Raw genomic sequence first — 15,964 nt, 5'->3', positions numbered from 1 at the left:
ACTGATATACTTTATTAAATAACTATAATCTACTTTTGAAAAAGGTGAAATGTTATCCGCAAATCTTCTTTAGAGTAAGTGGTTCACAAGCCGGAGACAGTCTCCAAGGTAGCTGAATGCTTCCTAGTTCAGAACTTCTCTGAATCTTAGTCTGTGTCCAGAGGGAGCATCACTTATGTTTAAAATCTTACATGTAGCATACCTGTTTTGATTTTTAATCTACATGTTAACATTATTGTACTGCAAAATGAAACTTTATTTCCTAGGGAGTAGGAGGAAATAAGGTGGTCCATTTCATTATGTTGCTGTGGACTGCCATATAGATGATGTATCCCAAGTATAAATAACTCCTTAAATTGAACCAGATCAGTTGCTTGTAATTACATAGCCATTCCTTAATATAGTTATTGGACAGTCAGTATGCTGTTAAAAGGGTTGAATTCTTTTGCTTTATATGCTACTTGGAATGTAAGTAGCCCATGTTCATCATAAATGTAATTTCAAGCCATCTAGTTGACTATTATCCAGTTTTAAGATGACCAAAATGTGTTTTTACCAGTCAGGCCTCTAACCAGGAGGCATTCCCTGCTAGTTTTAAAGAAAAGAGGGGGAGGAAAAAAGTTCAAGCTTCTGTTGCAACAAATGTTAACCATGATTTCTAGTAGGTTGTAAATGTATACCTTCTAGTTTTATGGGAATCACTTGTGAAATGCAATAAATTCTGTTTACTTAAAATAAGAGTTAAACATTTTTGATAGTTTTCTGCCACCTTTGGTTCCCCACCTTTGGCTTGTTTCTTTATATACCTATTAGTTACGTAGAAGAGGACCCATCTACCATTCCATGCTCTTAAAACTTCTTTTGAAGTCAGAGATGGTTTTGATTGTCCTGATTCTGAATGCTTACTCATTTCCACTTAATCTATAATCCTGTGCTACAGGATGATAGTCAGAGGTGAATGACTAATTTTTGGTGCTCTTGGTTATCACGTGGCAGCTTTTGTAGGACTATTCAAAGAATCGTTTTTCTTTTATTTATGAAACTTTTTTGAAACATTTACTGCATGTGAAAATATTAAACCATATTATTGATTTTTTTAATTGTTTTTGCTTTGAGGGAAGTAACTTGGTCAGTTGCAATAGATGAAATTCATGTAGGTAATTGATCCCTTTCAATCCATTTTGTTCAGAGAAACAGCAAACAAATTGTTCTTCACAAACAGCAATGTAAAAAGGCTTTTTTTCTTTTACTAAATAGATTAAGAAAGTAATTAATTGTTTAAGATGACTTGCCCCTAGCATTTCTTCAATGTTTATCCTGTAATTGTCTCTTTTTGATCTCGTCAGTTACAATTTGTTTTGTTGTGACCTTTTTTACATTGGTTTGAATTGCATGCATGCAAACAAAGTTTGAATCCTTCTGTCCTTTCCTCTTCAGTTGCATGAGGGATGGGGTGGCATGCAGGGGAAGAATGTATCCTTTGTAATTCTAGTTTGTTTTTTCTTCTCTAAACAGTGGAGAACCTGAGGTGTTTTTTTTTTTGTTGTTGTTGTTGTTTTGTTTAAACATACCTAGATCATAGTGTTGGTAACTGGAAATGACATGGTCTGACTCTATCCTAGACAGTAGGTAACTGCTTCTAGAATTTTAGAATTGCTTATTTACTGCTGTATTTGAGGAACATTAAGCGACTTCTGGTTCTTGCTGTTATGCTATTGGTAACCAGTAAGATTATTCTAAACCTTTTTCTAACTGAAATTTATGTCAGTATAGTATGATCTTATTATATGTGAACTAGACAGGAATTAATAATACAGTAAATAAGGATTTGTGTCTCAGGAATCCACTGTAGCAAGATATTAATGTGAACATTGCTGTGAACGAGCTTAGTGGAATAAATTTCCTTTTCCAGAGTGCCTTAATGCCTGCTCAGTTATTCTTCAAGACAGAAGATGGAGGTAAATATCCTGTAATTTTTAAGCATGGTGATGACTTACGTCAAGATCAACTTATTCTTCAGATTATTTCACTCATGGATAAGGTGAGAATTACTTACCCATGTTGTCATTTTAAGTTCTTGATTCTTTGGGTCAAGAGCAAGACTGGTAGAAAATGTTCATGTGGCTAGCATGGCTGTTGAAGTTGCTAACACATACCAGGGTTTTCAGACTTCACTTGGCTTTTTTTCTTTATAGACAGATATAGATTCTGTATGGATCCAAAAAAAAAACAAAAACTAAAAAAAAAAGGCAAACTGGCTTTTACACATCACTAACTTCAGTGAAGAACTGTGTAGATCAGTGCCTCCTGTTTAAAAAAAAAAACAAAATGGTTTGTTTCACTTTTTTTTTCTTCTCCCCACTCCCAGCTGTTAAGAAAAGAGAATCTGGATTTGAAGCTGACACCTTACAAAGTGCTGGCAACTAGTACAAAACACGGTATGAATACTTTGGTTTTCTAAAAGTATAGTATTGGGAATAATTTTCTCCTTCAGTTCTTAGATTGTTGTGACATAGTATTTTCATGACAGATGTTTTGCTTAAGACAGTATTCTAAAGAAGAGCTTGTGTTAGAAAATCCTGTCCCACTGTAAGTTGTGGAAGTAAACAAGTTGAGTGGCTGTGGTATTCCACAGGTGACTCAAATATCTTCATAAAATAAACCTGTTATTAACTTCTGAAATGCGTGACAGTCATTTAGACTATTTACAGCATTATCTTTAGTGCAAGCTTGCAGTGTGATCTTGGGCAAATCATGTTAATACTCTAATTGACCTTTGCAGGAAGATGGGGGGGAAAAAAGACCAAAACAAAATGAAACTTAGATGCTTTTAGATGCATTGTGGATAAACATTTAGAAAATGACTGGTTTATTTCCTTTTTCATGAAAATTTGGACAACTTGCAGTTAAAACTGGTTGTTAAAGAACTACTGAATTTTGGAGAAAAATTGGGGGATTTTTTTTACTATAGAGAAGCAGTTGAATGAAACCATGTGTTAGTGGTGGCCTTTAATAAAAAAGGCTCTGGAGTAGCTTCAAACTTGTATGCACTGGAGATTTTTTGGTTTGTATCACAGGTTTCATGCAGTTTATTCAGTCAGTGCCAGTTGCAGAAGTTCTTGCTACTGAGGAAAGTATACAGGTATGTGATGGTATGTTCTTTAAGTCTTCTACTGATAACACAGTATGAATTGCAGCCTTAAATCTCACACATCAGTCTTTACAGTCTTTCAAATGATCTTTACCTACTGTTTAGAAGACAGATTCAAACTTGAAACAAATCAGATTTTTTGCTTTAGAAAACACTTAAATCATCCTATGACCTATCATCTTATTACCTAACAGTAATATCATTGAAATAAAGTGTAGCTCATTTATGATATTGAGGTTCTGGCTTTCCCCTGGGCAACTTAGGATAAGAGGAAATTGTTGCTTGGGAGAAGAGACTGACCCCACCCTGCCTACAGGCTCCTTTGAGGTAGTTGTAGAGCATTGTAAGGTCTCCCCTGAGCCTCCTCTTCAGGCTAAACAACCCCAGCTCCCTCAGCCACTGCTTGTAAGCCTTGTTCTGCAGACTCCTCACCAACTTCAATGCCCTTCTTCGGACATGCTCCAGCACCTCAGTATCCTCCTTGTAAAGGGCCCAAAACTGAACACTTCTTGAGGTGCAGCCTCACCAGCACTAAGTACAGAGGGACAATCACATCCCTGGTCCTGCTGGCCACTCTATTTCAGATGCAAACCAGGATGCTGTTTGTTTATTGGCCACTTGAGCACACTGCAGACTTGTGTTCAGCTGGCTATTGACCCATACCCCTTGGTCCCTTTCCATCAGGCAGCTTTCCAGCCGTTCTTCCTCCATCGTGTAGTGTTTCAGGGGGTTGTTGTGCCCCAGATGCAGGACCTGGCACTTTGCCTTGTTGAACTTCATACAGTTGGCCTCAGCTCACTGGTGCAGCCTATCCAGATCCTCCTGCAGAGCCTTCCTACCCTCAAACAGATCAACACTTGTGCCTAACTTGGTGTTGTCTGAAAACTTACTGAGGGTGCACTCAATCCCCTTGTCCAGATCACTGATAAAGATATGGTAGAACTGGCCCCAGTACTGAGCCCTGCGGCACAACGCTAGTGACCAGCTGCTAACTGGATGTACCTTCATTCATCCCAACTCTTCAGGCCTGGCTACTCAAACAGGTTTTTTTACTTAGCGAAGCATACACCTAGACAAGCCATGAACAGTCAGTTTCTCCAGGAGAATGCTGTGGGAAATGGTGTCAAAAGCCTTACTGAAGTCAAGGTAGACCACATCCACAGCCTTTCCCTCATCCACTAAGTGCATCACTTTGTCATAGAAGGAGATCAGATTGATCAAGCAGGACTGGGCTTTCATAAGCCCATGCAGACTGGACCTGATCACCTGGTTGTCCTGTATGTGCTGTGTGATGGCACTCAAGATGATCTGCTCCGTGAGCTTCCCTGGCACCAAAGTCAGACTGACAGGCCTGTAGTTTCCTGGGTCTTCCTTCTGGCCTTTTTTGTAGATGGGTGTGACATTTGCTAGCTGCCACTAGGCTTAACACCTTGTCAAAGCAAACATGTATTAATGCTTTCTGGTTTAAACAACTAAATAGCTCATCTGTGTAACATCAGAAATCTGTTTCCATGTGTGGTCGATGTGTGTGATTGATTTGGAGCAAGCTTTCTTTGATTATAATAGGATTGAGTAGGGATATGTAATTGAATAATGACACATACAACTCCTGATAGCTTCAAGCACAGCACCAGTTAGGTTACAGAGCTCACTTAGTTGGTCAGGATAAATACAGCTAAATAAAATATACCAAGCTTCCATATAAGATACATAGACACAAATAGTAACAGAGCACTGAAATAAGCTGCCAAGAGAGCCTGTGGAGTCTCCTTGGAGATCTTCAAGAGCTGACTGGATGTGAACCTGAGCACTGTGCTCTGGGTATTCTGCTACAGCAGGGGAGTTGGACCAGGTAACCTCCAGATGTCTGGGTCAACATTACCCGTTTTGTGACAGTACGTTCTGAATGAAAACACAGTGTATTTATATTGCATTTAGTTCATTACATTACCTTTTTTCATACCTTTTTTCAATTTTTATAGCTAATACTGAAGCTTGCATTTAGTCATAATGCAGTAACTGCGAGTCAAAATAAATACTTACACCCTTCTGTTAACTATACATTTGAAAATATGGAGATACAAAAAAAAAAACAAACAAACAACACTACTCTGTCCAGTTGGACAGTGACCAACATAAAGTTGCACACTTTTCTTCTCACTTCTGTGAAGATTGTGATAAGCTACAATTATACCTCTTTTCAGTGGTTTGCAGGGACAGGACAAGGAGTAATGGTTACAAGATAGAGCACAGGAAGCTCCACACCAACATACGAAAGAATTTCTTCATGGTGAGCGTGACAGAGCACTGGAACAGGCTGCCCAGGGAGGTTGTGGAGTCTCCTTCTCTAGAGATATTTAAGACCCGTCAGGATGCCTACCTGGGCAGCCTGCTCTAAGGAACCTACTTTGGCAGGGGGGTTGGACCCAATGATCTTTCGAGGTCCCTTCCAACCCCTTCGATTCTGTGATTACACTGTCGGTCATACAGTTTCTGAAGTGCTTTCTTCTCTGCAGTCCTTTGTGATCTTAGAATCCTACTATCTATATTCTATTCCATATTTTCATAGAATAATGCATTTAGAAATGAATGTGAAATTGTTATTTTGCAATTATAACATCCTATTCCAACCTAAGATAGGTGCCTCACTGTTGATTGCTCTGCAGACATATGGAGCAATTCTTCCTTTGAGGAACCACTGATCTAAATAGACAAGACAACAAAAAGAAATGTAATCTGAGATTACTTCGCAGAGTAGTGACAAAGTACATTACAGAACCCAGATTTCCTGTGCTGTGAAGCATGATAAAATAGCTGTGCATTGTAGGCCAAGGAGTAAAAATTAAACGAGCACTGAGTGTGGTGAAAGTTTATTCTGTTGTTTTTGTAAATGTTTGTTTGCATCACAGGTGTTTTAATAAAAATTGACAGTATCTGAAAATGAAAAAAAAAGTATTTTGAAGTTTCAAAGCAAGTAATTTAATGTGGACTGATAATACAGATCTGCAGGAAAGAAAAAAAAAAACAACAAACATTTTGATATTTGAATGTTACTTAACTTACATTAATAATCTTGATTTTAGTTTTGTGTTTTTGAGGGTTTGTGTTCCACTCCGCACAGCTTGCCGTTTGGATTCTCTGAAGTTGTTTTTTAACATACAGTGTCCAAAGTTTTGGAGCACTGAAGCTAGAATTTTCTACTACGCTATTAAACAGTTAAAATTTTTGTTCCACATTGCTTTTATGGGTTTCATTTATAAGAATCATAGAGTATCCAAAGGGAAGGGATGCACAGGTATCATTGAATCCAGCTCCTAACTCTGTATAGGCAACAGAATCTTTCTACTTTCAGGTTCTTGAACATGTCTTTGAAGTGCTTGCTCCTGTGTAAACAAAGGCAATTAAAGCTTTTTCCATTTATAACAAGGCTGCTTTTCATGCAAAACTTTCTTAAATAGTCAGAAGGTACCTGCTTTCAGCACCTCTTTATTTTGTGAAATTCATTTCAGTGTTTCATCAGGGCAGTTATTTGTTGTGTAGATACATAGAAAGCTCCTCTTCTAGTGCTTGCTTAGCTTTTGTGCCTGTACTTTCGTTCAGTGGAATAATCTTAGGTTTAGGCTTAGATATAATTTACATATCTTTTTATCTTGGTCAAGAAAAACAGTCTTTTTAAGTAGTGGGAAGGACTGTTTTGGCCTCAACCACGTACCATTTAGTGATTTAGATCTTACTTTTAAACTCAGTTGTATAGAAGAATATAGAGGCATATCGTGTTAAACCTTATAAGTTAGAATGTGTGTCCCAAACATAGTTACTGATCTGAACTTAGTCCTGTATGTTTTCCGTAATCTCATATAAGTTTGCCTGTTCCTGTGGAAGTATTTTTGTATTCATATTTATTAATAAGTAAATCTTGAATGTATTACTAATCTTCTAAGGCTGTTTTAAAGAAGTACATTTCAATTTGAATTTCAGATCTTTTCCTGCTGAGCGTAATATGATGATTAAGATTAATATTAAAGATAGCAATATAGAAGTAAATTTAGATCTCACTGGGTTTGCTGGGGATGATTCTTAGTTTAACAGTTTACACTACTGGGCATTTGTGGTCTTGTTTTAAATCTGTGATCACTAGGTATAAGAATCACATTTGAGATCATGTGTAGTAACTAAATATGTTGATGACTTTTCCTCCAGAACTTCTTCAGAAAGCACGCACCGAGTGAGACTGGGCCTCATGGAATAAGTGCAGAGGTGATGGACACGTATGTTAAGAGCTGTGGTAAGTTAAACTCCTACAACTGATAACTTCATATATGAATTACAAGGGATGGGATCAGTGAGCTATTGAGACACTTAAGATGAAATGATAGCAAGTACCTGCATAGTTCCTTACCTACAGTCAGAATACCTGTTGTAGATCTTATTAATGTCACTATTGAGCTCTAACACTTATTCAGCAGACCAGTCATGTTCAGTGTCAGCATTAGGGTAGGTTTGAATTGGTCAAGATTCGACTAAGTGTCAGATATTTCTCAATTGACTGTAATAGCAATTTATGTTTGATATTTAGATGGCTATATGTTTACTTTGTGCCTTAATCTGGAGATGAATCCTTCTTGTTATTACTATTAAATTTTCATTTCTAGTTGTCAGATTCTAATAAGTGAAAAGCTAATCTTTCATTTGTCATGACTTCAACAACGTACCAGTTCATGTTTCTTGTAGGTTTCAGGGTGGAATTAGAGGTCATAATTTTTCCTGGTCATTAGCATCCATGCATAGATTTTTGTGATAAAGGAACATGAGAGCTAGGATTTTCTTTCCATTTAGTGCCTTTTGTGAGCATTGTAAAATTATTTTGCTTATGTTTTCCGTTGTGCTCAAGGAGTCTTCATAGCCCTTGAAAGGGAATGGCATTGTCTAGTGAAAAGAGTACTTTTGAGTCAGACATGTGACACACTATTTCTTTCGTCAGACCTCTTTCCTTCTCCTTGAAGGTTATTATAAGTTAAGGACATTCTTCTTTCTAGCAAAAAAAAATAAATCCTACCTTTGTTTCCTCCACGTCATGGGATATTCATCATCCGGGGAGATGTAAAGTAATGAATCATCAGTATTTGAAGTAGAAAAGTTCAATTCGTTTTTGTAAAAAGTCATCTTTTTCATGGAGGTTGTAGTCGTGTGTTTCTTCAGTAAACTGATGCTGACGTTAAAACATTGCATTTGCTGTCCATTAAATTAAAAAGCTTTATCCTATCAAAAAGTCATTCAGTTGTTGCTGTACCACATTTTCTGCTTTGCTTTTCTTTCTGACAGTGCAATCCTTAAAACTTATTTAAACCTTTCTGGTTAGTGGGTGAAAGAAATGTAACAGTTTGCATTAGTTTTAACTTACCACCTTCTGCCTTACTGCTTAGCTTGTAAATACATACCCATTCAAATTCACATCGATGTCTAATGCTTGTTCATGAGTTTTGTAAGTATCTAGTGTTCAAAATGTGTATGTTAGCATGGCATTGTTAGTCGGTTGAGGGAAGTGATTGTCCCTCTACTCTGCACTGGTGCGGCCTCACCTCGAGTACTGTGTGCACCACAGTACAAAAAGGACATTAAACTGTTGGAGAGCCTCCAGAGGAGGGTGATGAAGATGGTGAAGGGCCTAGGGGGGAAGACATGCGAGGAGCGGCTGAGGTCACTTGTCCAGTTCAGCCTGGAGAAGAGGAGTCTGAGAGGAGACCTCATTGTGGTCCACAGCTTCCTCATGATGGGGAGTGGAGGGGCAGGCGCTGACCTATTCTCCTTAATCACCAGTGATGGGACCTGCGGGAATGGTGTCAAGCTGAGGCAGGGGAGGTTTAGGCTGGACCTCAGGTAGATGTTCTTCACCGAGAGGGTGGTCGCACACTGGAACAGGCTCCCAAGGGACGTATTCACGGCACCAAGCCTGTCTGAATTTAAGAAGCGTTTGGACTGTGCACTTAGTCATATGGTCTAAGCTTCTGGGCAAACCTGTGTGGTGCCAGGAGTTGGACTTGATGATCCTTATAGGTCCTTATAGGTCCCTTCCAACTCGGGATATTTTATGATTCTATGATTTATTTTGATCAAAATACCTCATCTTACTTTGAAGTAGCTTAATCCTAATATTGAACAGAAGTGTTTTTTATATTCCTGTTAGGTGTATAATAGGGTAGTAAAAGCTGAATCTAGGCAGTACCAAATATATTCCAGAGTTTTAATTTATGATGAATGCAAAGTAATACTGCTGATAATCTTGATTATTCATTCCCACTTTCCCAGCCTCTGTGGCATACTTATTACTTGTGAACAAGAATTAAGATAACATTATATGCTGTTGTTAATTGTGTGGAACTTGTTGCTCTTTCCAGGAAAGGTACTTGTATTGATGTTTACAATTTACTTGTTACAGCTGGTTATTGTGTAATTACTTACATCCTTGGAGTTGGAGACAGACATCTGGATAATCTTTTGCTAACAAAAACAGGTAATTATTTTTAGCAGTATAATTTTATAACAGCAGTTGTTTAATTTCAAGTGTGTCGGTAACATTCAAATGTGTTGGCTCCATTTTGCTTGCAGATACAGCCCATTGAGTACTGTAGAATATTCTTGCATTCTAAATGTAAAGATATATTGGCTCATCTGAGGTAATATTTGATTCAGTGAATCAAAGTTTAGATTTAAACTGTTAGTAGTGTGAAATGGTAGTTGAAGAATAAGAAAACAAGTAGATAAAGTGCACTATAATCAAATGGGGCAAGAGATAACACAACCAATATGTGGTATTGATGTCTGTGTAACAGCCATTTATGCATCTGTAGGTAATGGAAGTCCTAAGTTTACCTAAACTCAGGAATGTTTATAAGCACTGGATTTTTGTGTAGGTTTCACTTGGCTTATTTTACAGCCATGTGTTCTACTGTCACACTTCTTAGATGCATGAAAGCTGGACTTGCAAGTTATTTTTGTTAAGCACAAGTTTTTTTCTTGAGTGATGCTGACCTTTTTTGAAAGTGTTACAGGCATACTACAGGGTAAAATTTGACTGCGTTTCCTTAAGATCATGAAACCTGTCACTGTCACCTGAAACTTTGGTAAAAATCATTCTTTCTGGGTTGTTTTTTTTTTCAGAACTTGTTGAAAGCTGGAAAAAGGATGCTGTAATAAGTATTTGTAAAGTAATAAGTCCAAGTTTCCTAATTTTATTTATCAAACAATTTTCTAAATTGTTACATTCCTATTTAGTTGTTTTTCTAATATGGTGTCAGAAAGCAATTTCAAGATCTATTAAGTGGAAGTATTTTAATAATTTTAGGTACACTGTTCAAAATACAGTAGATATTTAGACAAGTATTGTTAGTAGTCCTATGGAATTGGGTATAATCTTGATGACTTCAGTGAGAGTTCCTTGCTAATTTCTGTCTCAGACTGGACTTTCTTTTAACAAAATTGATTCTGTGAGCTTTCCAGGTCTGCATGTTTTTCTAAAAAATTACAAATATGATGCATCCCAAAACTGGGAATGCCACTTAAGACCTGTCAGAACAAGGTTCAGTTTGGCATTTTCTCCTACTTGTGTATTTTGTGTTTTTGATGAAACCAAGCCACTATACAACAAAAATCCAAGTGTTTCATCAGCCTGATGGACTAGACTGTTCTGCTCAAGCAGAATTATTTTATTTTTTTCTCTCCAGCTTTCTGTAAAATGATAGGAACTAGACAGAGTGCTCTACTTATTACAAATTCATGGTTGAAGGAGTGAAAATAAAAAAGGTTGCCATTTATTCAAATGTCCTTTGTAGCAAACCCTATGTATCTCAAAAATTGAAAATAGGAGGTAAGTGTTTTGATTCTCCCTCCCTACCTTGTTTAACTTTTTAATGCCATTTTTGTTGCATTATGTGTATTAAAAATGGACCAGGTAGAATGAATAATTATAGTAATTCTAAATCAATAACTTAGTTTAAAAAATATTTTAATACATTTTTCTAGCTAACAATTCAGCAACTCAGAAGGAATTCTGTGCTTATTTGAAGTTGAATTGTGCTTTGTGTGTTTTTTTAAGTATAAAAAAACGTTTAATTTGAAGTTAAACGTTTCATTTTTCAGAGAGTGGGAGAGGTTTAAACAAAAACAAAACAAAAAAACAGTAAAAAAACAACAAAAAATGAAATGTTCGATCTATAAGGAAACTTTTCCATGAAAGCAATTAGCAGCTTAATTGCAAGTGACAATGAAACCATTTAGACAATCAGCATCTATTTTCTTACAGCTTTTTGTTTATAATATACTTGGCAGTTAGGAATGTTTGTTTTCCTGAGGAGTGAAATAAAAATGCTGGACATCATAGATTGTTTGGCAGGTGGAATTCTAGCTAACTTGGCTTCATTTATCAGGTCATCTTCTAGAATTCCTCTAATTGAACACTGGGAGTATTGAGAAAAAGTCTTGGATGAGTTGTATCAATTGAACATCAAGCTATAATGCCTTGGGTTAAAGAGAAATTAAAATAATTATTGTTTCTAGCTGGATAAAGTCCAGAAACTCGTAGCAAATATTTTGGATACTTGTGTAGGTGTTATGACACCTTGAATACCTTAATTTCCTCATGAAGAAGAGTTAGAAATTGCTTTTATAATACAGTAAATAATTTCTTGAAGGAAAAATGTGTAAATAACAAAAATCTTATTTGTGGAAAAGAGAAACATAATATTTTGTTAGTTTACAGTAGGCCTGAAGTATGTATTAATGTGAGTCATGTATTAATGTGAGTCAGCATTCTATGTAAGGAATAGGTGAAAATTAAACATCTGGCCTTCATTCCAGTGGAAGATCTTGATCTAAACTCGTGGGGGAACAAACACCTAAATCAAATGTATTTCTCCTTATCTGCTTGGGATTGTCCAAGTGGACATTTAAAAATATCTCTTGAGAGGTCCCTATTACTTGTCAAAGGATAATATAAAGCATTTTCTCTAGCAGGCACTGTTTGGATACTCAGAGTTGTAATTAGTCTGTTAGTTTGAGGGAATGTGTATGTATATTGTGTTTAAAAAGTAACCGAACCATGGCTGTTTGGCACTGTTGAAAAATTTAAACAGAACAGCAGAGGGCAGCACACATCCACGGTAAATTCTAAGTATGACATTCTTTTCATCTGCTACCTACGTTCTGTAACATACCAAGAGAGGTTTATGTTGGTCATATTTTAAGAGACTTTGTTAAGCTACCAAGAGAAATTCATATGTTTCAACCACTGCATAGACTTGTTACCAAGGTTTCTGTTTCTTGCTACTGAAAATTTCATTGAGTTATAATGAAAAAGTTAATTTATCTAGAAGAATCTAAGCTAGAAGAACTTTCTTAATGAATGATAGGATTCATATATGTGGTCATTTCTTAACTACGCTTAAAAAATTGAAGTTTCTAAGAGTAAAAGACAGAGTCCCAGTTTGGGGTTCACATAATTTTTGTTTAATATAACAAAGTATATCATTACATTTGTTGTACCTACCTGTTTGTCTGAGTTTCAGTTTGGTTGATGTATCTGTATGTGTTGGACTCATTCCAGTAAAATTGTTGCATCATCTTTTATTATGTAGGTGGTTATGTTTATAACAGATATGGTATAATTTAAATATTGAGCAACAGATACTGAAGTTCATAAAAACAAATTATTCCCCACTCAAACTCTTTTGCACTGAAGGGTGAGAATGTCTGTCACCTAATTGAAAAAAATTCCATCATCTTTTATGACTCCTTGCCTCTGATTCTAGAAATATGATGGCTTTTTCATATCAATTAAAAAAAAAAAAGTATTAAGATTTGTAGATGCTGGGCCATTTTACTTCACAGGCAGCAGTAGTATTTAGTTTGGAAAGAGATGCTTCTCTTCTAGAAAGAAGGCAAAACATCCTTATCTGTGAGTAATGTTTAAAATAAAAAGTTAAATCTCAGAAAGAGTTGCAAGGTAAGACAGCGAACATCTGAACATTTCCATATGCAAGATAGTGCACTCAGTGCTTTTCAGATAATAACATCTGTGCAGAAGCAGGTTTGAAGATGACAACAATGAAAAAAAAAAAAAAGGAGTCAAACACTCCTTCAGCATTAATTTTTAGATAAGTACTTTGCTAAATACTTTTATTAATGTCACCAACTCCAATAGCATGTAAAAAGCAATTAAATTTTTAAATATGAATATAAATATTGGTGATCTTCATAGGGGATCATCTTTTTTAAAAAAAAGCAGAACACTAAGACATAATATTATTCTTTAGATTTCTCTGTGTAACACCCATTTCTGTGATGCGTTCTAAAGAGAATATATATTTACCCATTGAACTGCTGATTTTTTTCCACTTAAAGGTATTACCTATATAAAAATATATACCTGATATCTTCTCTGTATGTAGGCATAGCATAAGAATGTATTTTGATAATGGACAGCTTAGGGGAAGGGTATTAAAATGCTTAGCACAAGCTGTGCCCTTATCCATTATATGGATGATGATAATAAAGTTTATCTACAACTTGCTTTTCTACCAGCATATTGAGTTAAAATCTGTATCCTAAATAAGTCCTTAACAGCTCATACTATTTTCTCCTATTTTTGCACGGTTTTAGAAAAGTTAGAAGATGTGATTACTAACGAAAAATTATGCATTCTGGTATTTTTTTCACTATGGCATTGCTCTATTAGTGAAGGAGATATTTTGATGGTGACACCAGAAATTGCTGGGAAATCCAGGAAATAACCCTGTCTCCCCAACTATTTCCATCAGAAGTGTTTTTATCCTGTTCGTATTTAAAATAGGAATTCAGTTAAAGTAATCACTAAATGGTATTTTTTCTGCATGAACCACATTAAAATAATAATGATGGCTGTTTACAGAAAGTACACTGAAATTCAGAACTTGATTTTTCTTTCCCAGTAGTGGGAACAGATAATTTTGGGATAACTTGAGGCTTGCTTGCCTGTTAAAATAGAATAAGACTGGTGGCAGTTTTTAATAGTTGCGTCTAATTTGCTTTGCCTTTTGTTTAAGGATTTTGGAGTTGTGTGCAGGCTGTTAGTAGCTTTTCCTAATAGTACTCCAGAGAAATAAAACAATTTCTATGCTGCTATATAGGAACTTTTTCCTGCATTAGAGTCTAGATATTAGCAGTAAAAGATGGAAAAAACAGCCTTCCCAGCTGCAGTCCGATTTTTTTATTGCCTAGTTGTGGTGGTTTTACCGTGCTGGGCAGCTAAACCCCACAACCGCTCTCTCACTCCCCCTCCTTTAGATAAGGAGGGGGAGAAGTAAAGCAAAGAACAACTCACAGGTTGAGATAAGGATAATTTAATTAAAGGGAAATAATTATAATAATTAAATAAAGACTACCATGAACTAAACAATTTAACTAAGGGGAAATAAAAGGGAAAGGGGAAAAAGGGAGGAAAACAAACAAACACAATAAATGAAAGCTATATGGAAGTGCAGAGGAAAGAAATTACTCTCTACTTCCCACAAATGAGCGATGATTGACCACGTCCTTGAAGCAAGGCCTCAACGCACGCAGCCGGTGTTCGAGAGGAGGACCGACGTCTTCTCAACGAGAGCCCACCCCTCCCCTCTTCTTCCTGTTTCCACCTTTTATTGCTGAGTGTGACACCACATGGTATGGAATATCCCTTTGATTGGTTTAGGTCAGCTGCCCTAGTGATGTTTCTCTCCTCACTTTTTTGCCCACCCCCTAGGAGGGTTAGAGAAAGGCCCAATGCTGTTCCACTGCTGCTCAGCAGTAGACACAACACTGGTGTGATAACACTGCTGTTCCAGCTACAAGTACAGAGTACGGCACTGAATGGGCTGCTGCCGGGAAAGTTAACATTCCAGCCAGACCCAGTACACTAGTGCAAGCACCAGGTATCAATTTTTAGTCTCCATAAGTTCACGTTTCACTTAATCAAAGTTCTCTTCAGTCTCAAGGCTGGAAGGAACTAAAACTGACTTTCAGATCTCTTATGGCCTGACTGCTGGTCAGGGGATCATTATATGTTTGCCATTCCCTTGAGCTCCCCAAGGGCCTGTCCTCCATTTTTCTACCGAACACCTGGTACTGAACATATGGAAAAGACAGTCAACCTTGTAAAATTAAAAAAAAAAAAAAAAAAAAAACTTTAAAATATACAACTATATTAGCTCTTAAGTTTTGAACTCAATTTTGTCTGTGCAGTTATAATTGCATATTTCTGGAAATATCAGATTCTTTTCCAATCAGTAACTGCCTTTTCTTGCTTTTTACTTGAGTTTTTGCAGTAAAAGTAAAAATCCTTGAGCAGGGGAGTGGAGAATGGTTAGGGCACTGTTTTTTAAGATCTGAGTTTACTTGAAGTTGTTCCACAGTCTTTCCCACTTCTAAAAGGATGCTAATGTTGTCCTTAAGACTTCTGACAAGTGAGACGCTTTCAAAGTCAGAAATGTTTGCACAAAGCTGTGTAACTTGACTATATGTAGACTATATGTAGGTATAGCATGTACTCCTGCTTCTAACCTCAAAATATGGCAGGAATTAAAATACGGCAAGAATTTCAGGCGTACTTCTCTCTTAATGCGTTTCCTAAATCCGTATGTGTAGTTTTCTCAAGTGCCTAAAGTCCTGTATTTTTTAAAGGAACTCAAATTTCTAAATAGCTTTCAGTATATAGATACTAGAAATACACGGCCTTTATATCTAGATGTACAAAAACGAAAGTGACTCGGGACCAAATGTTTCACTCATTTTCTTAAATTATTTCTG

General features: G+C 36.5%; 1 protein-coding gene across 2 annotated transcripts in view; it reads left to right on the top strand.

Moving 5' to 3' along the window:
- The window catches only part of PIK3C3 (phosphatidylinositol 3-kinase catalytic subunit type 3), a 71,694-nt gene that overhangs the window by 29,854 nt on the left and 25,876 nt on the right, over positions 1–15,964 (top strand). For both annotated transcript variants that reach the window (XM_032205785.1, XM_032205784.1), the window contains 5 exons: positions 1,913–2,041; positions 2,369–2,438; positions 3,078–3,142; positions 7,352–7,436; positions 9,588–9,662. In XM_032205785.1, coding sequence (XP_032061676.1) covers positions 1,913–2,041; positions 2,369–2,438; positions 3,078–3,142; positions 7,352–7,436; positions 9,588–9,662 — 424 coding nt within the window. The remainder of the gene's footprint in view (positions 1–1,912; positions 2,042–2,368; positions 2,439–3,077; positions 3,143–7,351; positions 7,437–9,587; positions 9,663–15,964) is intronic.

Source organism: Aythya fuligula, chromosome Z (assembly GCF_009819795.1).
Source record: "Aythya fuligula isolate bAytFul2 chromosome Z, bAytFul2.pri, whole genome shotgun sequence".
Taxonomy (NCBI): domain Eukaryota; kingdom Metazoa; phylum Chordata; class Aves; order Anseriformes; family Anatidae; genus Aythya; species Aythya fuligula.
This window is presented reverse-complemented; position numbering and strand designations above follow the sequence as displayed.